Raw genomic sequence first — 27,229 nt, 5'->3', positions numbered from 1 at the left:
GACATTTTACTGAAAATGAGTCGTTTTTGTCAAACAGGAGCAACAGGGAAACTGCATCCAGCCCTCGTTTTGGAACAGCCTTCAGACGAGCTTCAGGTTTTGAGTCAGGTTAAAGTTTAAGATGTGGGTCCTACGACTATAGCATGCAAGTGTCCCCACACAGAACAAAGACGCATGCGTTTTTGAGGAACATGGTCCAACATGGTCCAGCAGGGTCTCACCAGTTCAGAGCGAAGTCTCTCCACCTCCTGGGTCTGATCCAACAGCTTCTCCTCCAGCTCCTCCACCTGCAGATGCCAAAGAACATCATTAAAAAGGTAAAAAACAAACTTTTAACCCTGTTTTTATATCTTGCACGTCTCAGTTAAACATGTCCATTTCAAAACGCGCCGGCTCAGCTGCAGATCGCATTCGGATCAGCTTTCTGCTGAATGTCACCACACTGATTCGATAGTTGGGATCTTTGCGTTTGCACCGTGACGTGTCGCTGAGCATGAAGCTGCAGATCGGACCGGCAGCTTCGTTTTGTTGATGTAACAAATCTGTCAACGTTTCTGACTCGCTTTACGTTTGACGCCAACGTGCAGATGTCAGCCCGACAGCAAAGAAAACACAAAGAAATATTCAGTTACACACCTTCGAGTGTTCAGAGTCTGAACACACAGAAACACACAGCTTTGGATTTACTGTCCTGAGAATAATCTCATCGCTGATCAGAATAAACTATTAGAACTTAAAGATCCTTCGCCTGAATATTCATGTTCATGTGTTCAGTATTGCAGCAGATTCACTAACAGCTGTCTGTAACACCACCAAATCCTGCAAACAGGAGCTTCTAAACAAATATCAGAGCTGCAGACCGTCGTGTTACTCACGACTACAAGCTAGCTGATATCGTATGTTTGTGTCCCCCTAAAGCATTGTGGGAAGTGTCAGGCCTGCCTTGTTTGATCGGCGGGTTTCCTGCAGACGTACCTGTGTGCGCAGCCGAGTAACGAGCTGCTCTTCCTCTGGACAGCTGAGACGATCCGCAGGGTCACTGGGCTGCACCACCCTCACACCTACAAACACACAGACGCGTTTACGTCACTGCAGAGGACTGCAGGGCCTGCCATCTTGGAATAAAATGAAAGATCAGTCGCATCGAATGGAATCGTCTTTCTACAAACACTGACCGTTGGGCGTCTCTGACGTCTGCTCCTCCTGTAGCGTCTTAACGCCTCCACCCGTCTTCTCTTTGACACTTTGCTGCAGCTGCTGGACCAGCAGGTGGCGGGCTACTTCTTCAGAGTGAAGTCGAGCCTGAAACTCGCAAACTTTGTCCTGTAGGGTCTGAAAACACACGAGAAGCACAAATCAATCAGCGGCAACAATTATCCAGGCTGTGCAACTGATTCTAGAAGCTCACAACAACGTCTACATGGTCACTACGACCTCTGCCTGTCAGAGACAAAAAGGGAAACGCTACAGAAAAATACAAAAGAAGAAGAATCTACAGCGAGCAACAAGGACAGTGAAGGTTTTTACGTTGGCAGGAGTCCACCAGCACGACCAGGTGACCCTCTGCAGATGAAGACGGCATGAAAAACAAAAACGGAGGGAATGATGGACGGACAATAAACGAGGGAAACCAGAAATCTGACAGGTGGAAGACAAAGAATAAAAGTGAACATCTTTTATAGTCTGGGCCTCCAGCCCTCATTCGTCAGTCTGTTGCAAACGTTTGCGTGTCGCCAACGTCACCTGACGGAGCAACAACACTCAGAGAGCGTCAGCAGTCGTGTCACAGATGTGACGAGCAGGACGGCAGGAAGCGTCCCCGAGGCGTAAACAGACAGAGGCTCGGTCAGCTGAACATTGTCACTTTCTGCTGATGTCAGCTGCGAGTCAGCGCCGTCGCTGCAGACATGCCGCCGTGCAGCATGAAGTGAGCGCGCTCAGTCGAGCCTCAGTTCATGCTTTTACGGTCGTTTTAAGTCTCCTGATTAGTCGATTGTCTGTGCTGGTCGTTTACCTGGATAATCAGCTGCTGGCTGGTCGCGCTCGTTTCACTGAGCTCGGCGGTCAGAGAGGGGCGCTGCGAGAAGGCGGTGCTTGGCAGAGAAAGGAAGGAGCCGTCGTCTTCACCATCACTCATCAGGAAGTCCACTGAGCTCGCTGCGGAGACACGGGAGACACAGCTTAGTTATACGACGTCACGTGTTACTCAGCATCATTTCCATTTAGTAATGTTTTTAAAGTTAAAATTAAAAGTGCATCTTCCAAAAGAAGAAGACACGGATCCTCCGACTGAACGTGGAAAAATCTAACAATGGCTCGATTGTTAAAGTTCACGTGTTAAAACCTCATTGTGAAATTAAACTATGGGCCCACCTTGATAAGCTCAGAAGAAAGCACCTTCTGAGTGGGTGTAAGGTAATCTATAAGCAGATTGTAAGTGATCAGTGATTATTGAGGTCACAGCGAGAAACAAGCTGAGCTCCTCTCTCTCAGCTCCCGTTCTCCTCCTGAGTAAACCTGCAGCTCCATGGAAACCAGTCCAACCAGATAACTACTGATAACAGCCACTGACACATTAACCTGCTCACAGAGGGGTGTGTGTGTGTGTGTACACGTCGCCACAAGTTTCTTTAAGTGTGTGAGGCCTCAAATCTTATCAACCTGAGAACAATCCGCTCTCTGTGCGCACACACACACACACACACACACACGTTTTCATATCTTAGTGAGGACATCTAATGGGGAGAATGCTTTCCTAACCCTCAAAAACAAATGCCTAACACTAACGCTAACCCTCAGCCATAACCTAACCATAACCTAGTGTAACCCTGAAAGTAAAACCACATTTTGAGCCTCAAAAATGCCTTAAAACTTGTGAGGACAGGACTGTTGGTCCCCACAAATATGTTTAAACAGGTATACAAACATACACACAAACCCGTTTTTCCATCTTTGTGAGAACCCTTAGTCACACCTTGACTTGGCCGCTCCTCAGGGATGAGAATTTCACACATCTAGACGGTTGAGTTAAACAACTAAGTTATGTGCCGCTTATTTAATGAAAGACACATAAGATTTCTGCTTATTCTGCAACACCTCGTACAATACGCCCGTGGAGTGTTAACCAAACGTCGTTTGTGAGGAAGTAAAACCGAGCTCACTGCAAAGCAAAGCTATGTTCAAACCGCCTCCATCTGACAATATAATGGCACTCATCACTCACATGACTCCAGCTGGCAGACATGAAAACAAGTGTGCTGTGAAACATTATGCACTCCACACTGTATATAAATGCCACTTGTTTTGCACATATTCAACTCTGTATATTTTATATATTTTATTATTATTATTATTATTTTTTATTTTTATTTTTTTACTATTTAATTTGTAAAAGTGTGTATATACACACACACACACACACACACACACACACACACACACAGGAAAATATTTAGTATACACATCCAGAAATGCATACACTATTATATATTGTACATATATTTATTAGTTTCAGGTTGGCCATTCTTGTATTTTGCTCGTTTGTGTTGTTGTGTTTGCACATCTCTGTTGCTTGTGGGGCTCGCACACAAGAATTTCACTCGCATGTGCTGTGCCAGTGTGCCTGCACATGTGATGTGACAATAAAAGTGATTTGATTTGATTTGAAACTGTGTATTCCTTTATTGCAATATTGGGCACTGACGGTCAGTGTGACGCCCAATATTACAATAGAAAACAACAGAAACTAAAGTCTCGAGCTATTCGTCTCTTTTCCCTGATTTTGTTTGAATTGTTTTTCTTATTTGTGCTTTTGCTCCAGGTGAACAAAGGGCCCATAAAACCGTTTAAATCTTATCTTCTGTAAGTCAGCTGTTCGCCGACCTTCAGACATTGTTTTTGTGTTTTCTTGTCCAAGTTTAACATTCAGAGCTGCATCGTGGACTCAAACTGAGCAGAAAACCTGCTTTAAACCAAATAATGACGGATTAGAAAACAGGATTACACAGAAGTACTGCGCGTTTGCTTTTCCTGCATCACAGTAAATGTTTACACATGGAAGAAAAAAATAAATGCTGAAACCTCAGCTCACAGGTCCAACACGCTGCTGACGTGTTAGAAAATTACATGTCTGACAGTCCGCATTCCTCCGGCCTCCAGTTACACTTTCATATTTCATCACTTGGTTGCGATTTTGAGTATGACCCAGTTTGACAGGGAAATACTGCAGCGTCACTGCCTTCACCTCAATATCCCTCAGCCTCTATAAAGCGTTTCAGCAAAGAAGATCCCACTGACCAGTTTTGTTCTGGCTAAATAATCAAAAGAGTTTTAATGGAGACCTTGAAGAGGACATTGCACAGTAACCAAATCCACGTCAGTATCCACCCTGAATTTCACAGACGGCGGCTCGTCACCACTTTGTTTAAAGCCTTTGTTGTTTGGCAACAGACAACCTGCATTTCCACCACAGGAGGAACCCACAGTCCAAATGAAACTCCGGGGAGAGAGTTTCATCACCAGGAGATTCCTTTCCTTGGGACTTTCAGAGAGAGAAAAAACTGCAAGTTTATCTTTCAATAGATGACAAAAGGTGAAGTTACTGACTCGTTAAAGTAAAAATGCCTCCCTCCCCAAAAAAGTATGATGTGCTTTACATGATACCTCCCCTGTCTTCATAGCCAGCCTTAAAAAAAACAACAACAGAAATCCATCCATCCATTTTTACGCTTTCAGGGGTGGAGATGCCCAGACCTGCCTCCCCTCAGCCACCACCACCTCCTCCAGCTTTCCAGCAGGGACACTGAAGCGTTCCCAGACCAGCCAAGATATAGATCTGCCCTGAGGTCTCCTGCCAGTTAAACACCTCATCTAGGAGGCACTCGTGAAGCATCCCATTCAGAACAACCAACTGAACTGCAGGAGTAACATCTCTAAGGGAGAACCCAGACACCAAAGTAATTTATGAAGATTCTCAAAGTTTTAAAAGTGAAAGCACTGCACAAACCATGAAACAGAAAACTAATTTAAAAGAAGTGGCTTCTAAAGTCTCAATGAGCTCAGATGTGCACGTCTTAAATATGTGACGTATGCTGTGTGCAGAATATTTCTTCATTTGAGATTCCCCGAACAAAGGACTGAAAATCGCCCCGATATCAGAGCAAATGATCAACTCATTACACTCAAGTCAGCAAATCACAAAGAGGAGGCGACAGACGAATGAAGCGCCTGGATGTGTCGACTCAGCAGGGATACAAATCAAAATGGTGCATAACAATTCAGAAGAGTGCAGGAAATGTACACACACACACACACACACTTTTATTTTAAGCAGTTCAATAATGACTCAAAAGTCATTCACCAAACTTTCTTGCAGCAGTGCCAAGGACGTGATGAAACTTGCGAGCAGGTAGAATGAAAAGTTTTAAGCTGATATTAATTTTAATCCAGAGGACATTTAAGTTTTTATGCAGCAGGAATGTGAAGCAGCTTACCTCAGCTTTTTCCACCTGCTCACCCGGTTTCACTCACAATAAACTGAAACTTGAAGTTTCAGACACAAGTTTTACCAACATTATGAAAATAACTGCAGGTTTGCCCTTTCCTGTAATCGCCTAAACCCTCGTTCAAACAAACCTGGAGCCCTGAGCCTCTTTAAACACACGGCTGTGGCTGAGGGGGCAGAATGAAAGTCTGACGAGTGAACAGGAGAGACAATAGCTGCAGTGTTTGTTAACCTGATCCAGCTCTCCGGGGACTCGCGCTGAGAAACGAGCAGCTGAGAAAAACACAGCGAGCAGCAGTCAATAAAGCAAACGTGACGGTTTCAGCTCACCTGTCCCCCCCACTGACAGTCCCAGGATCCCTCTGACCGCCGAGCTTCATTCATACACACAGGTATGACTCACCTCTCCTCCACACACACAGAAAATATGCAGCCACGCTGCTGTTTCTTTCCCGAGGTAGGCGGCTGACTCACCATCCAATGAGAGGTCTTTCTTCCAGAGATCCTGCAGGCAGGGGGCGTGGCCGAGGTCCCAGGTCTTTCGTGTGCCGAACATGACCGCCGGGTTGACCAGAGCGCTGGACCGCTGGACCGGCTGGAAGCACAGAGGGACAAACAGAAAGGTTAAAAACAAGAAGATGTGAAGATAAAAAGAGCAGCTTCTGCTGCTGAAGTTTATTCTTGATGGATGGATTACACTACAGCGCCCTCTGGTGGCTGGTTGAGATAAGCCCCACCCCCTTTTGTTTGACCCAACAGGTTATGAGCCAAACACTTTCACATAACGTTTCTCACACATCGTTTCCACATGTTAAGCGCTTTAGTTGCCACTTCACCATCAGAGCCTCTCCATCAAACGCTCCATCGTTCCTGCTTTAGTAGATACGAACGTTTATGTGAAACAACTTTGCAAATATTATTTAATATTACACGTTAAAACCAGACGTCTTGATGCAGGAGCAACCATGCAGGCAAGGAATATCTCAAAACTGTGAAACTGAATCTGAAGAAGTCGCTTGGATGAGTGACGAAACGTTTCTGAAACGCTACGTCCAGATGAACAGAATCAACTTTTTGGGATTAAAACCAGACGTTTCAAGAAACGGCAGCAGGTAGGCGGACTTTAATCGTCTGTTTATGTGTGAGAGCCAAACAGACGGCAGTTGCCGGTTGGCTGTAGTACCTGGTTGTAACAACAGGTGGAGACTCTCATTGTGTCACCAATCACCACCCACCTGAGTCTTCACCAGCGTGGCGTGACTCGTGGCGTATTTGGGTTCACAAGTGGCACCAACCACTGAAAAGTTGTGGAAAACTCCAAAGTAACCAAACTAACCCAATACTGAAGGTCTGACTAAACCTGCCGCCATCACACAGCCACCTCCATTTATGCTTGCTGTTACAGCTGCAGTATTCTCCTGAACAGTAGGTGTCGCCACTCAGACAAAATCTATATCAGTGCTGATATAGGATGAGGATTCATCAGAAACAGGAAGTACAGAAATTGCAGGGAGTTTTCCACAAAGTCTCATCTTTTCAAACTGTTGAAACACTGATCTGTGAATCTCCGAACTTCTTTAATGATCACTGAATTGCAGTAAAATCCGACAGCCGTGCACTCGTGTCGTCGATCCAGCTGCAGCGACAAGAATCGAGAATCTGCACGACGAGCAGAAAAGGTGGCTAACAACAGCAGCTGTGACGTCAGTTTACTTCATCTTTGCCGGATAGCAGCCGATCCGGACGTCAGTACAGGATGAACACCAGAAAAGACTAATGAGCACGTGTAGTGGGTCATGACCACTAAAGCAGAAACACACCTGGCAACTTCCACAGAGCCGAGCAGGAAACGTCTTTGAGTGAATCCTTCCTGGAAATATCAGCGATGCCGACACACGACGAACACACACCTGGCTGACTCGTTTAGGTAACATCCTGAGGCTTAAGCTAAGTTGCTTACATTAGCATTCTCAGTTCAGACCTCGACATCACAGCCCGTCGGTGTCCCGTCCCGTCTCACCTGCAGCACTCCACCAATCAGCCGACAGCCTCCCTCTCTAACAGCCTCCGGTCCACAGCGAGCTCTTCTCTCTGAAGGCTGGACGTAGCGCTGTCGGTCCAGCCAGCTCTTGTTGATCAGCATTCCCACCCAGCCCAGCATGCTGCCACTCAGCACAGCTGGTCCCAGTCACCCATTCACTCTGCACCAGCGACCGGCCGCAGTCTCAGGTGGGACATGTGAGACAGGTGGTCAGAGCTTCCTGCTGCACGGCGGTCAGTTAACCCACCTACAGCCTCACCGCCACATCACCTGCAGGATTACCAGCAGCTGATCCCAGAACAGCTGATCGGGAGTCTCTCTGGTCAGGATGAGCCAAGCGTGAGCGTAATCTGTTAATCCTGAGAGCAGATGGCCTCGTTAACCCTCGAGTGACCGCGACTCACACGTCGTTAGCACCAATCACACCTCAGCTCGTTTACGTTAAACTTCCAGGAGAAATTTTACACCACAGGTTTGCCTCCACCTCACAAACTGGTTCTGTGATTATTACCTGATTGAGAATCCTGCAGTTAAACATAAAGTTCTACATGAACGTTATAGCCGAGCTTTTTCATTCTTTTTCACCACAAATGCATCGAAGGGAAAAGTTTAAAGAAAACAAACTAATGTGGATCCAGCTGGATTCAGTATCGAGTGGACGACATTGTCTGCTTACAAGGAATGAAGAGATGACGAACATTATCAGGAGAAACTTCATCCACTCAATGGACTCAAGTCCACTTAAACTACAAACTACCTGCTGTCTCCAGCACAGACTCTACAGGACCCCTTGCTGTAGTCCACAGGTCCTCTGACCCTGCTCAGTAATCCGTTCATAGCCCAAGGTCACTGTGATGGATTAATTCTACCATGGGGAAGGTTAGATGCACCCGGTATCACTAACAGATCTTTATTACAATTATGTACAATATTAAAAAATAATATTTTGGCAGCGGCTAGCACACCTTCTTGGAAAGCAAAAGGCCGCTGGATCGATTCCAGCCAGACACAAATCCCATCTCTGGAAGGTCATCAGAGTAAAACTGCTAAAAATATATTTAAGTTACAGATACGTGGGCTCGCAGTGCAGATTATCCGCTTTAATTTGAGGGCATTACACAAAAGAAAGCTGGGCAGGATCCCAAAAACCTGCACAGGTGGGCTTCATTGCTTTTGTTATTTCTTCATCATTTGAGCAGGTAAACCGTATGAAGGGGATTTGGACTGTGGCATTTAGATTTGGTAATGGTTCTCTGAACCCACAACATGCAACCAAAGGAGACGTGAACGTTAGCAGGACCACAGCTGATCGTCACAGAGAGGCTCAGCAGCACGAAGAGGCCTGAAAGTCCAGAGAAAACAGAGGCTGATGATCACAGGATCCTTTCGAAGGTAAATCGAGCCAAGTGAAGACGGAGGAGAGAGAGGCGATCACGAACCAGAAATCAACGCCAAGAATAGAAAAGACACAAAACGAAAAGAACATGGAAACCATCTGGGCAGGAGCATATGTTCGGACACATGAAGTTAAACTGCAGGACAAAGGCCAGCAGGAGACGCTCGGAGCGGAAACGCGGTCGATAAACGAGCACTTAGGCCGAGAGCGTTTTACTCATCCCGGCGTGCGGCTGACCAATCCAGAGCCGGCCACAGCTCCGTTTCCTGACAGCAGCCAGGCCGACGCTTTCCCGCTCACAGAGAGCAGCAGAGCACGTACAGACAGATGTTCCAGCTGCCTGGTGTGTGGAGCTGATATTTCAAACCTACAAGTTAGGAAGGAATTACACGGCTGGAGCTGCTGACTCATGCAATGTATGGTGAAAGTGCAGATTAGCGTGTGCGCACACACACACACACACACACACACACACACACACACACACACACACTATATCAAAGCTTTATTAATGCTGACAGCTGCTGACACATTTTTCCCTGCACACAGCAGAGCTCACGTTCACCTCTCACACTGCCAGTTATCACAATGAGCGCACACACACACACACACACACGCACGCACGCACACACACACACACTTTTAACCTTACTTTAACCACAATGTGCTAATATAACCTTAGGCTAATGCCACTTTATGGTTATGTTAACCAAGGCACCTTCTTAAAATGTGAACGTTCCCTCATCGGCTGATACCTCACGTTCACTTTTGGCTCTAAAAAAAACAAATTCACAGTGAACCGAATTAGACGGGAAATAAAAATCCTTAATCTAAGATTCAGACGTGATTTTAAAAAAGTTTGTAATTAAACTGGACAAAAGCAGAAAGAAAATCTTCACGTTTCTCAGCTTTTACACTGATCCTGTCATAACGGAGACAAAAAAATGATAAACCTGTAATTTAACCCTCAGATTTCACCGTGCAGATACAGTTTCTGTCAACTGTAACCTCTGAATTACTTTCTATCCTCTTATGCTGCAAACGTTTACATCCTTAGAAAGAAATAAGCATGAAGGAGAAGGATGGCATCCTCGGCTTCTCTTCAGTGTCACAGTAACAAAGTGAGCATCCTGCTCAGTTTACCTCCTGGAGAGACTTTAAGAGCCGCCTCCTCCAAACTGGGTCAAATCTTTACGTTTCTCTCCCTGTACTCAGACTCAGATCTCATTATCATTCATCATCATCATCGCTACCCCACAAACACACATTCTACACAGGAAGTACATCTTTCATTTTTTCAAACCTGAAGCTGAAGCAGCTAAAAGGGAACCCGACATTTAACAACACCATGTTAACCTGTGTTCACTGTGGTTAGCTGTGTGGGGAATTTTACGCTGCTGATGGGGACGTCTGTTCAGCTTGTTCTCCGTTGGCTGCACACACATCTTTAGAGCCAGTCTGCCCCACAGAGCAAAACTGCAGGGTCAAAGTTCAGACTATAACCTCTCAAATAATCTTACCATTTCCTACAACTGAAAACAACAACAACATCTTTGATGCCCTGAAATAATTTTTCATGTCTCACAAAGAGGATGGCATGATAAAGACATCTGTATCCAACCTGCTTTGTTTTGGCATCTAAACGCAGCCCTTTGAGTCCCTGTTCATCTGCATCTGTGAGCTCTCAGAAAAGAGCAGAACAAACAAAATAAGAGCGTTTATCTGTTCCAGGCAGCAAGCTGAACAACAGCAGGAAACATCTGGATGTTCTCTGCAAGCAGAGGCAGACTCCCTGCACAACCTTAGCTGCTGTTTCAGCTCACAGGTGTCTAAACGGGATTAAATAAAGCTTCAGACAACAGGCAGATAAATGAGTGACATCATCATCAGGACGCTCGCACCTGCTCCGTCCCACAGACGCTTCACGTTTTTGACCCACTTATTTTTACAAACTGCTGAAGTCATTATGAAGAGGCTAAAAATACCTGGCAGTGGCTCCGCCTACACATGCTGCAAGGACACAATGCGTGAAAGCAGACGTGCGCTTCAATTAGGACAATCTACGGGTCCCTTGGTAAACTCTCCATGGACAGGAAGAGGTTTGTGGCGAGATAAAACGGCGTGAAAGCGAGGAGGAGGAGAGGAACCAGATGAATGAGGATGAAGCTTTGTGCCACCGACGGCTCGTATTCAGGTCATGAAACACGAGCGTCTGCTCTGCATCAGGTTACAGCCAGACCTCCATGTCTGCTCAACATGTCCGCCTCCTCCTGCAGCGCCTCCATCCCTCCCCACCTCCCTCTCTGCACCATCCGCCCGGCTCTTACCTCCCTGCGGCCTCTCCGTCCACATCATCATCGCCGCATCGCCCAGACTGCTGCAGCTTCGCGCCGACACACAGCAGCAGGATCAGAGTCAAAGACACCCACCAACCCCCCTAACCACACACACACACACACACACACACACACACACACACACACACACACACACACAGCTTCCTCCCTCCGTTTCCTTAGCAACAGCACAGCAGCATCACACCTCCTGTAGCCCCTCCTCCTCCTCGCTCCATCCCAGCAGCGGATGAATATTTCAGCCTCCACTGAAGCGAGAGCGGCTGCTCCTCCCCCACCTCAAATATTCAGCACTGTGTGTACTCGTATTACTCAGATTGTGGGGACGTGAAGTTTACAGTTAAGATGCGAGGACTCCACAATGCACAAGGTTGGCTTTACGTGAGGGGAAGGTGAGGGTTTCAGCTCAAGGACCCAATCAAAATTAAGAAAGAAAAAAAAAAATCATGCTTTTAAGTTTCTTTTATTAAATGTATTTGATGACGTTTGTCTAACTGATATCAAATTAGGTTGTTTTTTTGTTTTTGTTTAAGTCATTCGCATCTTAAACTGTAAAATCTTTACTTTTTTTATTCCACTAACACATTACACATCCTGTTTGTGCCTTTCATAAAGTATAATCTTTGGGGAACTTTGCAGAATATGTTATACAAACTTCTGGGAAAACGAAGCTTGTCCTGTCCTGCAGGACGGGAGCTCACAGATTATACCATCAGAGGATGCTGATGAATATTTGGTTACATAACTGATGTGACCAACGCGCTCGACCCTGAATGCCGTCTCTCTATAAGGAGGCAGAGGATTTCAGACATCTATATCATGCGATCGAATGTCCTGTGACAAACAAACATCAGATTTAACTGGAAGCATGAAGCCTCTGATGGGTCCCAGCGGCTACTGTTGATGCAGGTTTTCATCATGTTCAGAGTGTTAGAGAGTTACAGGGAAAACATTTAAAAAGTGACCATATCTGAACAACACTGTGCCCGCCTGTCCCTGCATTCAGACTATACAAATATGCCTCCTGGGGTTAATTATTACTTACAGTAAAGCAGGGGGACTAAAATAAACGCACACAGTTCGCATGTTCACAGGCAGTTCAAGTCACATATTTGCTCCATGTTCTCTAGCGCCTCCCGAGGGTGGGACAAAGAAGCTGAAGTGAAACCTGAGATCATCCTTACAGTCCGTCCTCCAGCTCAGACTCCACATCTGTTCATCCCGAGCTCATCATTCACCTCCGTCTACACAAGTGCAATCAGTTTACACGACCAGCAGGTGGCGCCGTTTCTGACAGCCGACACATAAATGTGAACTCACAGGTTGATCACCTGTGAAATATTTCACACCAGCTGACCTGAGTGTAAAACAAGTGCACTTATAGTTTTTATAGCAGCAAACTTCACAGAAACCGCACAACACCACAAATCTGACAATGAGACCCAAACATGCGTCACATCGGTCCATCACAAAATAAACTCCGCAGTAAAAGTTTGCCCTGCTATCATTTAATGGCTTTTTCCACAATCAAGTGTTATCTGCGTTTGTATCAGAGCTCCACCAAGTCTGAGTCACTGACCGCGTAAACCCTGCTGAGCTGACCTCTCGTATCAGACAGGTGATTTTTAAGCCAATCAGAGAGCAGACTCACCTTTGCCTAACAACAGAACTCCCGTAAAGTTTAACATTTAGTGACATTTTACTGCTGCAGTCAGATATGATAACTTTTACTGTGCAGCTGTAAACATTCCTCAGTCCGTCAGCAAGTTCAGGTAAAAACTGCTGAATCACAACTTTATGATTATTGAACAATAAAGGATTGGAAAATAAAATCGCCCCGCTGTAAGTGAAAGTCACTCCACAGAAATCACACAAGTCCCGTCTGTAAATGTGTGTCAGCGCCTTCAGTTTGTGTACGTGTGCAACGAGTCGCTCATTACGAAAACTGAAGTCTTCACCAAACAGTCGGCCGGGAGTCTAACTCGTACTTTAGCAGTGTTAGTGTAAGTGTTGTATAATCCCTCTGTGGGGTTTGAGCCATGTCTGTTTTACTGTTTGCAGGATTAATCAGGAAATGCAAAGATGAGCGAGACCTGACGCTTCAAAGAAAGGACTCGTTCCATTTTGGTGCCTGCAGGGCCTCCGAGCCGGTGTTGTGTCAAACAGTCATTTCCAATGTTTGTGTGTTTTTTATGTGTAATATCTTAACATGTGTTTGTAAATAGACTTCAGTGAACAGGTTCACAAAGGGGTTGAATATAACATTTAAAAATGACCCGTTTCTCTTTATAACTGTTACTTACATTGTAACTAATCCAGTCCTTCTTGTCCACTTAAAATATGTTTACATAACTATTGGTATATTTGTTGCACTGTCAGCTGTCCTCTTGGGCAGATTACTCTTAAAAAAACAAATTTTTAATAACAACAAGATATTTTTTAACTGGATAAATAAAGCATATATATAAGTGACTGCCAAAAACTGATCCAGCTTCTACTTTGTTACAGGAATGTTGTTTGTGGCTCAAAATGACTTGATATCATTCATGAGGGATACATTTGACATATGTTTCACATATTATAGTCCAACCAGTTATTTATAGCAGTTTAAATACAAGCAGTCAGTTTTTGGTAGACGACCTTTTTTTGGCACAACACCGGCACTCACAAATGAAGTCGCGTTAGATTCAAGCATCCTGTGCATCATGTTCTCCTCAGTGGATTTCAAATGTTTAACCTCTAACTGGTTAGCAGTGGCTGACTTTTCAAAATAAGAGCAGCTTGTTCACTAATAAAATACAAATTAAAAAAAAATAATAATAATAATAAATCACCAAAGCAGATTTCACAAACACCGAAACGTCGAGGACAAAAAAAAAAACACACCGAGCTCTCATAACTGCTGCTGTGATCATCACGGTTACAGTTTTAACAACATTTACTTCTTTGATTTAAAAATAGACTGATCACGTTTTCATGGAAACAAAATCATAATTTAAAAAAGATTTACTTGTTTAAACGCAGTGTTATAATCTATTGTATAACTAATTTGACCAAATTAAAGGTGTAAAAGCTTCAGGCTACAAATGGTCCAGTGCACCTGATGGTCCAGCTGAAGTGAGGCCAACGATACTGAAATGAAGTAAAAATATTTCTACATGTAAACAAATCAGTCTAAAAACAATAATCAGTCAAATAAAAATACTTTAAAGACCTTTGCAAAGATCCTGATGCTCATTTTTGTGAAGTCTCTCAGGCTGCACGTCACCCGTTTGGTAAACAAGGGTTCAGCTTTACACTCCGAGCTTTACTGATCGAGCGCGCTTCAGATCAAATCAGGGGGTCAATCCTTAATAAGTGCAGACTCACACTCACCGAAAATGTAACTAAAAGTAACTAAAAGTTTGTATTTCCTTCTAAAATTAGGAGTGAGTCCCCCGTTTCCCAAACTTGTTTTAAAGTTTTTATGTTTTAATATTTTCAAGAATTGAAACCTCACGCTGCCTGAACCCGACCTCCTCCTCACCTGGACATGCCTCCTGCCGTTAGGGAGGTTGCGTATGTCCCCTCGCCTCCTCCTCCCCTCAGCTCTGTGGTTCATTGATCCATCCACTCGATCCCGGGGCCCGGACGTCCCCCAGCACCCGTCGCCGGCGCCCCCATCCTTCCGACGACCTTCCAGTCCCGCAGCCTCGGTGGACTGGCTTTGCTCCGGTTTGTTCCGGTTCTTAATCAGGTTGTGGAGCGTCAGAACCGCCAGGGTGCACAGGACATACATGACCCCCTCCCCCCACCCCTCAGACTCTAGGGTGCTTCGGGTGGGTGTTTGGTTTCATCACAGGGTTGTTCCAGCCCAGGTGGGAGCTCACAGGCGTCTCGTTTGGGTCCCGCTGAGGTTGACGATCCTCGCTCTGAATGTTTCCTCTAAAAAGGATCAGCTGTTTAAATCCTGCTGTGTTTGTTCACCTCTGTCCCGAACCCCGCCCCGCCAACATCCACAGACGATAAAAACTTCTGAACCTTGTCCCGTCCTCCTCTCTGCTGTCACGCCAACGGTTATCAAGACAGGTAACCAGAGCCTGCAGCCGCCAGCTTCAGTTTCTCAGTGAAACTCAAGACTGTGCAAACGCCTCCTGCTCTGAAGCGAGGCTGCAGAGCCGTGCACCAAAAACAAAAACCCCCAGATAAGAGAAAAGTGATTCGAAGTGCAACATGGACGCAGAGCAAGATGCAAAGTTTCAGCAGAGTTTTCCCTGCAGTGATATTCTGACCTTGAGCTCCACTGCAAGAAAAAACAAAGTTTGTTGTGCAGACCTGCAAGAAAAGCACGAATCCAGCTCCTGCGTGGAGTCCAAGAACTTCTCCTCACAGAGTTTGTGGATGAGCAGCAGGTGCAGCAAACTGCTTGCTCTGTGAATGGAACAGATTAGCACTGTGGCAGGTCGCGTCTTCACCTCCATCAGACTGAGTGGATCAGAGAAAGAGCTCGAGGGGCCTCCTCTCCCTCCTCTCTCTCTGCCGTCCCGGGACCATCTGTTGTTATTGCTGCAGGATAAAACTGCAGAGGATCGGCGGTGACGTAACAGCACGACACTAAACGATGGATTTATGTTAATATCTTCAGGATAAGCTACGTGCCGGTTTTCACGTTTAATAACAGTCGGGATTACTTCCAGTTCTTTGATCACTGATCCGTTTGCAGTCATTGCTTAAACTGATCACATCTCTAACTTTCACTTTACTGGAGCACTTTTATTCAATAAAGAGAGAGTAGAAATAAAGTAGAGAACAGTAAACATAACTGCAGCACACTGGTCATAAAGATCAGTAAAGGCTGATTTTTAGAGTGAGGAAAAGAATTTATTTTGGAAAGTGCTGTCCCAACTATAATTTTAGATGACAGAAGACTTTTATTTTGACAGCAGTGATGTTCTAGTTGGTAGAATAGTCCAGAAAAGTTTAATTTTGAAAAAAAAACCCCGATGTCCAAGTATAATTTTAGATCAGAACAGGCTTTTATTTTAGTGACAGGGACAATCTGATTGACATCACCGTCTCATTCTGAATGTGCAGATTGGAAAATCATAAAAGGCTTTTATTGTGGGAACAACGACCTGCTGATTGGGAAAGTAGATGAGGCACAAAGGCTTTTATTTTGGTAAAGTGAAGGGTTTTAGGGTCAGAGTGACCTCGTTCTTTCATGTCGTGGGGACCTCGACCACCTCTCCCAAATATGTGCCATATATGTGACAGAGCCGGGCATGCTGGGACTTTGACCCAGTGGGAGCTGACGGTCTGAATCACAGCCAGCCAATCCTGATGCTCGCCTCTGATTGGTTGCAGACCTCACTGCATATAGCAGCGATCCATCCTGCAGCTCACTGTAAACAGAGCCGGGACCTTTTCTGGAAACGTTCCTGCAAGAACAAAAGGGGGGCGTTTCCGGTCCACCGACCCCTTTCAGGGCGCTAATGAGGGGAGGGCGGGGCTGCGGTCCAAACTCAGGGTCACACGTTAAAAAAAACCTCACGAGGAAGACCCAGGGGTCATCGAGATCTCAGAGAGTTTTAAGAGTTCCTGCAGAAGTTCAATGAGCCAAGGAGGACTTTAGTTTTAATTTCTAACTGTCCAAACGTGCTCCGCAGACACGCAGTTTATTCTACAGCTGATGGTAAACAAAGAACGAGGGCTTGACTCAAACCCTGGATTTCAGGGCTCTGTGCTAATGAGGCAGCCTGGGAAAACATGCACTCTTAAATGCCATCCTGACATTTAATTGTAAATTTAGATGAAACCCACTCAGATTTAACACATTTTTATTGGCTTCGTTACTTTCACGACTTTCTTCTTGTAACCCGTAGTTTTATTTTAAACTCACAGCGGCTCCAAAACAACATTCTGCCGTTAGTTAGAAAATCAGCAGATTTTCTTTCTTGTATGTTTGTAGTTTTTAAATCTCAGACTTACAAAACCTCTGAACAATTTTATTTACACAGCGCCAAATCACAACAACAGTCGCCTCAAGGTGCTTTATACTGTACAGTAGACTAGGGCTGTTCGATATAACGATATATATCGGATGACCATATAAAAACATCTATCGTTTCATTTTACGCTATCGTTTGTTTCGTGGTGTCGCAAAATAAACTGTTTACGGCAATATTTGTTCATGGTTTTGATGTCACTGTAGTGGCTACATTAATTTCTTAAAGTTCTCTCTTTCTCTTATATTTAATATAACCACACTACAGACGGACAAGCGCCTGTTTTTATGCGTTGTCGTTACCAACAATGATGGTAACACCATCGCGTGTCCGCTTGTTTATTTTCCACATAAACCTTTTGGTCATATCCAAAATCTCATACCCTCCGCAGTAAATCAGAACTAACCGCCGGTCCATCAGCCGACACTTGTAACACCTGTTTGAAAGCCAGTTTTTATTCTCTGGCTTTAAACCAGGCTGACTGCTTTTATGTAGATTTATTGTGATTTAATTGTGCTCAAACTGTGTTAGAGATGAGCGGATTTTCCTTTAGCCGTTTTCTCTAAACTTCAGTCAGAGCCTGAGGGAGAAAACGACGTGTCACAGAAACAGGAGAAAACTACAGAAGGAGATCCCGGCCTCGCGCCTCCAGCGCTCCTCTGAAACCACTTCCTGTTCTTCAGGTGACCTGAACGCGCCATCAAACAATAACTGATCAAATCAGAGGTATAAAGTCTTCCAGAGAAAGCGGGCTGTGGCGAGTTAATGACCCCAACACGGAGGAGTGTCAGTTATCAGATCGGACTCTCCTTTATTATTTCACACACACACACACACACACACACACACACACACACACACACACACACACACACACACACACACACACACACACACACACACACACACACACACACACACACACACACACACACACACACACACACACACACACGATAAGACGATGGAAATGGAAAATGTTTACACACCAAACTGTTGCAACATGATCAGCTGATTAGATAAACGTGGATAAATAATCCGGTGTTTCATTCTCACACCCTCCCTCCACATCAAGCTCAGACGTAATGTTTATATCAAGTGAATCACAGGAATGTTTTACAGATAACAGCGAGGTCAGAGTGAAAGGATTCACACATGTAGTTACTGTGTTGGTCCTGTAGGGGGCAGTGCAGGCATGCGTTCATGTCTCAGGTGTGTCGGCGACTGTAAGAGGCTCAGACCTGCTGCAGATTACTGGAAACCTGCTGTTTTTATTTAAGGAGCTTTTTCCTTTGGAGGCTCATCTGCCCGTCACAGACTTTCTAAACTCAGCTTAAAATAATAACGTTTGTTTGTTTTTTGTGACGTTTAGTTTGATATTTTCTTGAAGACATCAGATGAAACCTCCCAGTTAGTATTTAAAGGAAGACATTTGTGTGACAACTTTGAAGCACATCTGTCCAGAAGTCTCAGAGTAATCCTAACAAACACAGCTGAACCAATCACATCAATCCTTCAGCAAAGTTTTTTAATAAATGGTTTATGGGCTTCATTCTGAAACCAGTTCAACACATCCAGGATATTTTTCCTTATCGGGCTTATCGGCCGGAGAAGTCTGACCCAGAAATATCAGTTCAGCTCTGAGAGGCGGACTTTCCACAAACAGATTCACTGACGAAGTCTCAGGATTAGAAACTATGAAGAGAATAAACACCCTGCACAGCTGCTGCAGAGAGAGGACAGAGCTGCGTGAAGAAGAAAAAGACGATATAAACAGTTTATTTAAAGAAAAGATGGAAAACCAAAAAAACCTGACTCTGAAGATAACGGCCTTCCCGCCATCACAGCTCTGTCATTAAGCAGAGGGAGGATCTGAATGCTGAGCAGTTACATATCGTCTCAAATTAACCTTAGACGTGTGCAGGACGCTCAGCTTTGCTCCTTTTTAAATCTTATTAAAGCTTTAAAGCAACAAAAGCAGGACCAAAGCGACCTTAAACACAACGTACAGGTTGGTCTGCAGCGGCGGTGATCACGACGGTAAGAGGGGTTAACCCCGAAGTTACCGGGATGAGCCTCGGTTCAGGATGGAGACCCGGAGCTGGTAACGGTTGTGTTGTTGTCACCGAGCACGTGCGCTCTCATTTATGATTTATTCATGTGTCAGGAATCAGACACGTTTCAGGAAAACCAGAGAAACCAGCACATGAACTGCACTTCCTGTCTCCCTCCACCCTCCGTCTTCATCCCACCTTTTTGCTCTTTTCACCACTGCAGCAGCACTTAGAGGGGGGAGGGGGCGGCTGGGCTTGGTGGTTTACGCCCTCTTCTGCTCTGAGCTATTTCAGGAGGAAATTACAGAGAGATCAGCCGGGTGGAAACACACAGAGTCTGAGTAACGGAGCCGTGACATCAACCAGCTGAAAAAAGGAAAACAGGAGAGGGAAGGAAAGAGCTAACAGAGAAGGAAACAACTCAGCGAGGAGGAGGAGGAGGAGGAGGAGTTTCTCCTCAGCTCCAAACCTCAGACTAAACTCCATGTTTCCTGCTTCAAACACTTCAACCCTCAGAGACGCAGAGCAGCAGACTTTTATGACAGTAAAGGACGTCGGGTGATTTTTGTTCTGCAGTAACTTCAGCACATTTTAGTAAAGCTTCACCTTCACACTCTGAACATTTTCAGACTGTCGTTGGTTTGTTCTTGTCACAATCTCATCTTCATCATCAGTGTGAAGGATCCATCAGTCTGAATTAACAGTGTTGGTGTCCCAGATGTTTCATTTGTTTTCTGATGAACTTGATGAAGTGCATTCTGGGTAAGCTGGAGGCTCTTATCGGCATGTGAGACAGCGGTCAGCTCGGCGCGAGGTCTCCTGATTAAACGCCAGGATCGTCCTGCAGCTGAGAATCTGTCTGTATTTGAACTGAACGCTGCTGCACACGCGCTGCACAACGACGTGCACGGATCAGGCTGATCAAACACATTTTATTTGACACCGAGTCCCCACAACATCCTTAAAACGAGGTGTGCTGCCCTGTCAGAGCGTCTAAAAGTTTTAACCGGTCACTGAACTACTGTTTCTGGATCAGAACCCGTTTTTAACAATGACTTCATCTCAGTCATGTTTTCTTCTCCAGAGGACAAAAATCAAACAGCACAAAAAGGTTAAGCTCACCACAGACCCTCCTCTCACACGGGCAGAACCACTGAAATATTTAATATGAAACAATGAATCCAACAGCCCACGTCCTCACAGAGAGACGAGACTTTGGAACGACGTTCAGACTCGCGGCACAAACGGTTCGTAACAGAATCACAGCTGAAGCGACAGCCGGCAGCTCTCGCCTCTGTGAGACTCGTCAGGCGTTTGATACTCAGCAGCGAGCTTTCTGATTTCTGAGGATGGATGAAGGTAGGCCGGGAACAGGACCAGGATACGTGGCGTCGGCTCCTTTCTCACCGGAGCCCCCGTTCCTGATTTTTATTTTGATTATCAGAGGAAGATAAAGCCGGATATGACAGGCTAGAAGTCATTCAAGACAGGCAGGAGCATGCAGACCCCCGACAGAGGGGTTTCTGATTTGGCCATCCCTTTTAGGCTAAATAAGAGAAACGGCTCTGAGACCGCTTTAACTAGGGCTGGGTTTAAAAACAACAACTCTATTTTAGCTTGAATAACGCGATATCGATAAATTAAATCCTGAATCAATTTCTAAATATAAATGAATTTTGCCAGAAACGCCAGAATCTCAGTTTAAGCTCACAGAACTATTTCAACAGCTGCCAAACAGCTAAAACAGTAAATGAGAGCAGAAAGACGTAAACACAGAGCGCGGATCGTTCACCCGACGGCACAAATTAGAATATTTCTGACTGTGTCAGAAATCGAATCGATTATAGAAATCCAGACGATGCCCAGCTCTGTCTTTGATCTACAGCGACCGTTTCTTACTGCGATGGTTCAGTTTCATCTCACCAGGCCTGAAACTTTTAGCTGGAGTATTTAATCTGAAGTGAAAAAACAAAAACGACTCAAATCTCCCACAAACCACCTGCTGCGCTTTAAAGTCCAAACACCAGCAAAACAAATCGTCACACTTAAATAAAAAAATAACATCTGGATCAAATATCACTGTTAAACTAGTGTGTGTGTGTGTGTGTGTGTGTGTGTGTGTGTGTGTGTGTGTGTGTTTCCTGTCATTGTTTTCAGTCAATAAACCCGTGCTGGCTTCAGCAGCTCTGCAGGGCCGACATGAAGCCACTCGCTTTCTGTTTTATTGGAATCCCACTGAGCAGGAAATGAAGTCCCCAGACCCAATCACACGTACAGCAGAGATGCCCCAAGGCATCATGGGAGATCTGACTCAGCTGCTCCGCCTGCTGGACTCAGCCCGGCTACAGCCGTCTGGTTTTAATCACACGCCTTACATAACACAGTCACATCTGTATACACATCTTTGTGAGCACTGCCGCTGACATAATTCTCAGGCCTCGTGGCTGATCTGCTTAGGGGGACCCGGCATCCAAAAACAAGTCCTGCAGAGTGACTTCATTTACTAAACGAGACGTTAGCAACATTTTCAACGGTGAATAACAAACAAATACAAACTCAAAGACTGAAAGAAAGCACAAATGTCTTTCAGATTCTCAGTTTTTCAAAATAAACTGTTTAAACTTTGCAGTAGAAAAACTCAAGTCGCTGAATCTGACAGTGTGCACTTTGCAAACCAGCAGTAGGAGAGTGGCTCTGGCTCAGGATGTCAAACAGATCATTGACCAATCAGAAGGCTGGTGGATGATCCCTCCAGTCTGCATGTTGAAGCATTCACAGGCAGGACATAGCGCTGTTCGATACGACGATATGAAAACGTTTATCGTTTCATGTTATACGCGACCGTTTGTTTCGTGGTGTCAGAAAATAAACTGTTTACAGAATATTGCTTCATGGTTTTGATGGTCACTGTAGCAGCTTGGTCATTTCTTAAACTTCGCTCTAAGATTTAAATAACCACATTACAGACAGACAAGCAACTGTTTTTACGCGTTGTCGTTAGCAACAATGACAGTAAGACTATCGTGTGGCTCCGGAGTCCGCTTGTTTATTTTCCATATAAACCCTTCACAATAAAGCTCAAGATCCTGTTGAGACTTTTCAAAATAAACTGAAATGACAGAAAAATACATTATTCTCAATCATCAAATTTCAGAATATGCATCAAACAAATGACCTCAAATACAAACATGACGTGACTATAAATGGCGCTTACAGTCACCACGTGGATGCACGCACAGAGAATCCCAGCATAGCCAGTGACGACGAGGCAGAACCAGGGAGCTCCAAACAGAAGGACCAGTCCAAGCAAATCGAGGACCTTATTCCTAAACGAGGGGCTGCCTCTGTAGCACGGACATGGGTTGGTTATGAAATGTCTGACACGGACCAGAAAACTGTACTCCGTAAATTACGCCGCAAACCGGCCCCCACCACAGACTCAAACACGACAAACCTCTTCAACCACCGACGCAAGAATCACGTGAAAGAGTTTGTAGAGAGTTTACGGATGAAAGCAAAAACGAGCTGTCAGGTGCTCCAAATAAACCTCAGACTCAAACGTTAAAACGGGCGTTGCCCCGACGCACGCCATGTAATAAATACAAAGAAAATGACGGCGGTTACAACTTCTGTCTAAAAACGTATTGCTTTAGGCATCAGACAAAACACTCGACTCCAGGTACACGACGCACAGCTGAAAACACTTCACACAGGTCGAGCTGCCCGAGATCCACAGAATTTACCGAAAATGTAAAATTTGTGCGATATATATCGTTATCGGGATAAGAAGTGTTATATCGGGATATGAGATTTTGGTCATAGTGCAGAGCAAGACACCCCAATGCATACAGAGTGATGGAGTCACATAAAGTTAGAAATGACAAGAAAAAAAAAAACGAACAACTACTACATTTTTGAATCTGGACTCCGTCTTGCTCAACAAAAAGTCCTCAAAATGTCTCAAATTTATTCAAGTCCCCACTAAGACACACATACAAGAGGGGGAGTGTGTGAGTGCACACACTCCCCCTCTCATGCTGGGTTCAGTCCCTCAGCGTGAAGTCAAGATGACATAATAACTATCATCATCATCGTCGTCATCACCATACTTGAAAAGACGTTACACATTAAGCACCACACCCTCCCTGCAGGCCCGCGGGCGTCTCACAGCAGCGTCACATCTGACGAGTAAATCGAGTCCACGAACAAGTCAAACGGCAGTAAACTAAATTTCCTCACACAACAGAAGAGCTCGTGCTGCCTTCACGACTCCTCTGTGATCTCTGCTGTCAGAAATCAGATTTAGAACCAAACCGAAGCAGCGACGGCAGAAACCAACAGAAAGACACCAAACAGGAGCAAACGTGAGCTTTCATTTAAGTCATCTTCCTGATAAAGCAGATGTGCTAACAGCTGCTGAGACGAGGCGTTCGCTGGTATCCGGTTTAACTGAGCATCACACTAGCTCTGACTCCAGCTGCTCAGCTTTACAGGAACCAGCTTCAGCCGCTCGGCTCATTAAAGGTTAACCGGCTGTTTGCTGAGTTCAGAGTCTGAAGTGTAAAATCACTGCTGACCTGCCAACATGTTCACTGACACATCTGCAGCTCCCGCCTTTATCCCGCTACCCCAAAAAGACGACATCTGACCAACTCCTCTGTGCCCTCAATGACGAGTTTTGACACCTCTGTGTATATCAATAAAGTTGTGCTTTGATGACCATTAGAATCGTTTCCAGGTGTTTTGATGGGTAGCTGCACGGGCAGAGCTCACCGTCACCAACTTCTGATGCACGCCCAATCATTTCGTCCTGTAAGCAGCCTGAATATGAAAGACACACAAGCTGTGAGGCCGGGCGAGTTCAGGCAACAAAGTAAAACATAAAAACAGATTTAAGAAGGAAAATGACGAGCTCTTTTTTTTGGCTCTGACGGGCGCCGTAAAAGGATCCGCGCAGAGACGGTCGCTCTGAAACGTGGAAGTTAGGCTGATGCAGGAAGTCGGCGTAAACACACGTGAGCCTGCAGAGGCCGTCCTGGGAACAGTGCAGTAAACAAGGTGCAACTCCCTGTTACCTGGAAGCTACAAAACCCAACAAAGCTTTGTGGTCACTCTTGTCTGAATTGTGGCAGCACAGTGACGCAGCACACCTGGCGAAGCTTTCACAATCGACCTTTTGTAGGCCACGCTTCGGTCGTAGCCGGCTGGATAAAAGCGGTGCTGTGTGTACGCCGCAGACTAAAAACACGTCACGTCAGACGTGACGGGGAATCGAACACTAAGAGCAGAAAAACAGTTTTCTAAAGAACGTGTGCTGAAAGACGCCCGACAACAAAACGGTTTAATTTGTTCCTTTTCCTGCTTTTACGTGAAATATTTGGAGCTGTTGGTGAAATTAAAAGAGACCGGTCATAGTCGGGCTCCTGTGGTGACACTGTGTGGGGTTCCTGCTTCTCCTGCTCTCATGTTAAAGGACATTTTCTCAGTTATCACAGGAGAAACCGGAAAGCTCCAGAGAGAGAAAGAAGCTCCGAACTCTGGAAACCTGGAAGTTTAAGGGTTAAAGAAGGAGTCTGTCCACGCCAGTGAAGTGTGACGAGGCTTCTTCGGAGAGGAGACTGTATTTATAGAAGGTTTTGTGCTGCGGTGGTCAGCGTGTGCAGACACACCCTGCAGGCCAACCTCCTCCATCACTGCTGCAGGAACAGGAAGCGTCTGACTCCAGAGGAAAAACTTCAGCAGCTTCTCGTGCAGCTCGCTTCAGGCCTCATCTGCTCGCTCAGACACACACACACACACACACACACACACACACACACACACACACACACACACACACACACACACACACACACACACACACACACCTTTCTTCTTCCTCTCAGCTGAAAAGTTTCCAGCATCTTTCCTGAGCCGAGCTCTCGGCCCGATTCAAAGCGCCGCAACGGCGAATGTTTGACTTCAGGTTTAAACAGTTTATTCAGCTGAAAGAAACCCGCAAAAGACCAGGAAGCAAGACCAACACGCTGAAGCAACTCCTGCAACCAATGCAACCACGGCAACCAAAGCAACAACAGCAACGACCACAGAGTGGTAACAGTCAGCTGACTCGGCGTTTACAGGTGCTCAGATGTGAAAACGTGACACCTTTATTGGTTCTGCTTTCTAAGACTTAACTGTGAACATCAATGATGAAGATCCAGAACATTTCTCATTGATGCGTCTCAGCAAAAACGATAATCGATCATTTTTAACAGAAGTCAGAAGACTCCTGCTCTCCAGAAATAAATGTAAATAGATCACCATCCCACCCCAGGCCGACCTGATGGTCCTAAACGTGAGGTTGTAGGTCTACTGTTCTCCTCAGAAGTTCTTTAAACGCGTCACTATATTTAAAAATGAATTAAAGTTGTTCTGACTTATGACCATTTTGCTCATTCTTGCTCCAGTTATTGATGGATATCAGATAAAAGAAGGCAAATTTATTCCCTCCGTCTGTAAACTGCCTTAAATGTGACGGTTTCTCCTGCTGCTGTTTAAATGCAACTTTCAGTAAATAAACTCCTCGCTGTTCCTCCTCCGCTCTGCACAGCTGCTGCTCAAGGACACGAAACCACAGCAACGACAAACCGAACCAAATATTCATTTTTATTTTTCTGCTCCGATGATCGTTTAGATCAAGTTTGAAAATAAGTTTAAGATCTTTGAAGGAGAAAATCCAGATATTTGTTCTCCTGCATCTCTCCCTCTTCAGCGTTTGTACACTCACAGACTAAACCTGCGATCTGCTGATGAAAGCTAACAGCAGGGCAGACGATTAATCGATTAGTCGATGAGGTGGACACCGTCTGTGTCATTTCCACGAGCATGCATCTGCTGCCACTCTGAGAATAAACTCTAAAAACAAACCGGACGCGAAGCAGAAGTTTTCTGTGATGTGGACAAAGTGTCCGAGAACACGTGCGTGCAAATATTTCACTTTTCTGACTTTTTACTGAAACTCCGATGAGCTGAAAACGTGTTTTCCCAGCAGTAAAGCAGAGAGCTGCTGCTTTCTGCTCCTGTGAGGTAAAGAAGCTGCTGCTGACAGAAACTTGGTCGTCTGCTGATGGTGAAGCTGAGCTCTGATCAGCGGGATTGCGTAAACGCAGGTTTCGGACCTCTGTGCTGCAGGTCAAACTGAACCCCTGCCATCGATCAGGGCATGAACTGATGGAGCGGTATTGACAGCCGGCGGGCCTGTCGTCATCATCACCATGGAAACTAACACGTGGAGAGCTGGCCAGGTGAGGCCGCGGGGCTTTTGTCCGCGTAAAAACCGCTGAGAAAGAAAAGAGCTTTGAAGCGGTGGAAGCTGCTGGACGGCCGGATGAAAAGAGGCAGAAACAGGCGGGCCGAGCCGGGTCAGACCCGGGTCATGTGAAGGACAGCACCCAGAACCCAGACTCTGAACAGCTGACAGCCCGACGGAAGGAAAAGTTTAGAGGAAGCAGACTTCTCCTTACCTCCCGGTCCCGAGCAGCGCCTCCTCTCCCTCCTTCTCCTCGTCCTCCTCTTCTCCCGCTCCTTCCTCGCAGTGAAGTCTTCTGCAGACTCGGGCAGACTCTCCAGCAACCAGACGCGGATTCAAAGTGAAACCTGCGGATCTCCGAGGCCCCGAATCCGTGTGCGCCTCCTGCCCTGCGCCGCTGGAAACTCCGGACTGCTTGCTTGGTGCTGCTGCCTTCACGGACTGTGGGATATGCGGTGACTCTGTGGTTGCGTGTGTGTTTGAGCGCGCATGGGCGGAGTGGAAAAAATGGCACTTTTATAGACGGAGGGCGGGTCTGACTGTGAGACTGTCAGTGAAAAACATCAGGCTAAGATCTGGCACACATACGTCATCAGCTCAGATGAG

At 45.6% G+C, this 27,229-nt stretch overlaps 1 protein-coding gene across 5 annotated transcripts in view; it reads right to left on the bottom strand.

Annotated features, from left to right (window-relative positions):
* Positions 1–27,113, bottom strand: part of kifc3 (kinesin family member C3) — a 38,858-nt gene extending 11,745 nt beyond the window's left edge. Inside the window, exons 1-6 of one of the 5 annotated variants that reach the window (XM_085402748.1) lie at positions 26,838–27,113; positions 5,978–6,098; positions 2,015–2,157; positions 1,176–1,332; positions 976–1,061; positions 222–287 (exon numbers count right to left, since the gene is read on the bottom strand). In XM_085402748.1, coding sequence (XP_085258874.1) covers positions 222–287; positions 976–1,061; positions 1,176–1,332; positions 2,015–2,157; positions 5,978–6,059 — 534 coding nt within the window. In that variant the 5' untranslated portion in view covers positions 6,060–6,098; positions 26,838–27,113. Of the gene's footprint in view, positions 1–221; positions 288–975; positions 1,062–1,175; positions 1,333–2,014; positions 2,158–5,833; positions 5,945–5,977; positions 6,099–11,267; positions 11,375–14,820; positions 15,235–26,837 lie in introns of those variants that run through there. The other 4 variants (XM_085402756.1, XM_085402726.1, XM_085402733.1 and 1 more) reach the window with 4 other exon arrangements.
* Between the last annotated feature and the right edge of the window lie 116 nt (positions 27,114–27,229).

The sequence above is a fragment of the Rhamphochromis longiceps genome, linkage group LG1, assembly GCF_057381845.1.
Source record: "Rhamphochromis longiceps isolate RC_006_pf linkage group LG1, R_longiceps_female_GT1.1, whole genome shotgun sequence".
Taxonomy (NCBI): domain Eukaryota; kingdom Metazoa; phylum Chordata; class Actinopteri; order Cichliformes; family Cichlidae; genus Rhamphochromis; species Rhamphochromis longiceps.
The sequence above is the reverse complement of the archived record's forward strand: the minus strand, read 5'-3'. Positions and strand labels throughout refer to the sequence as shown.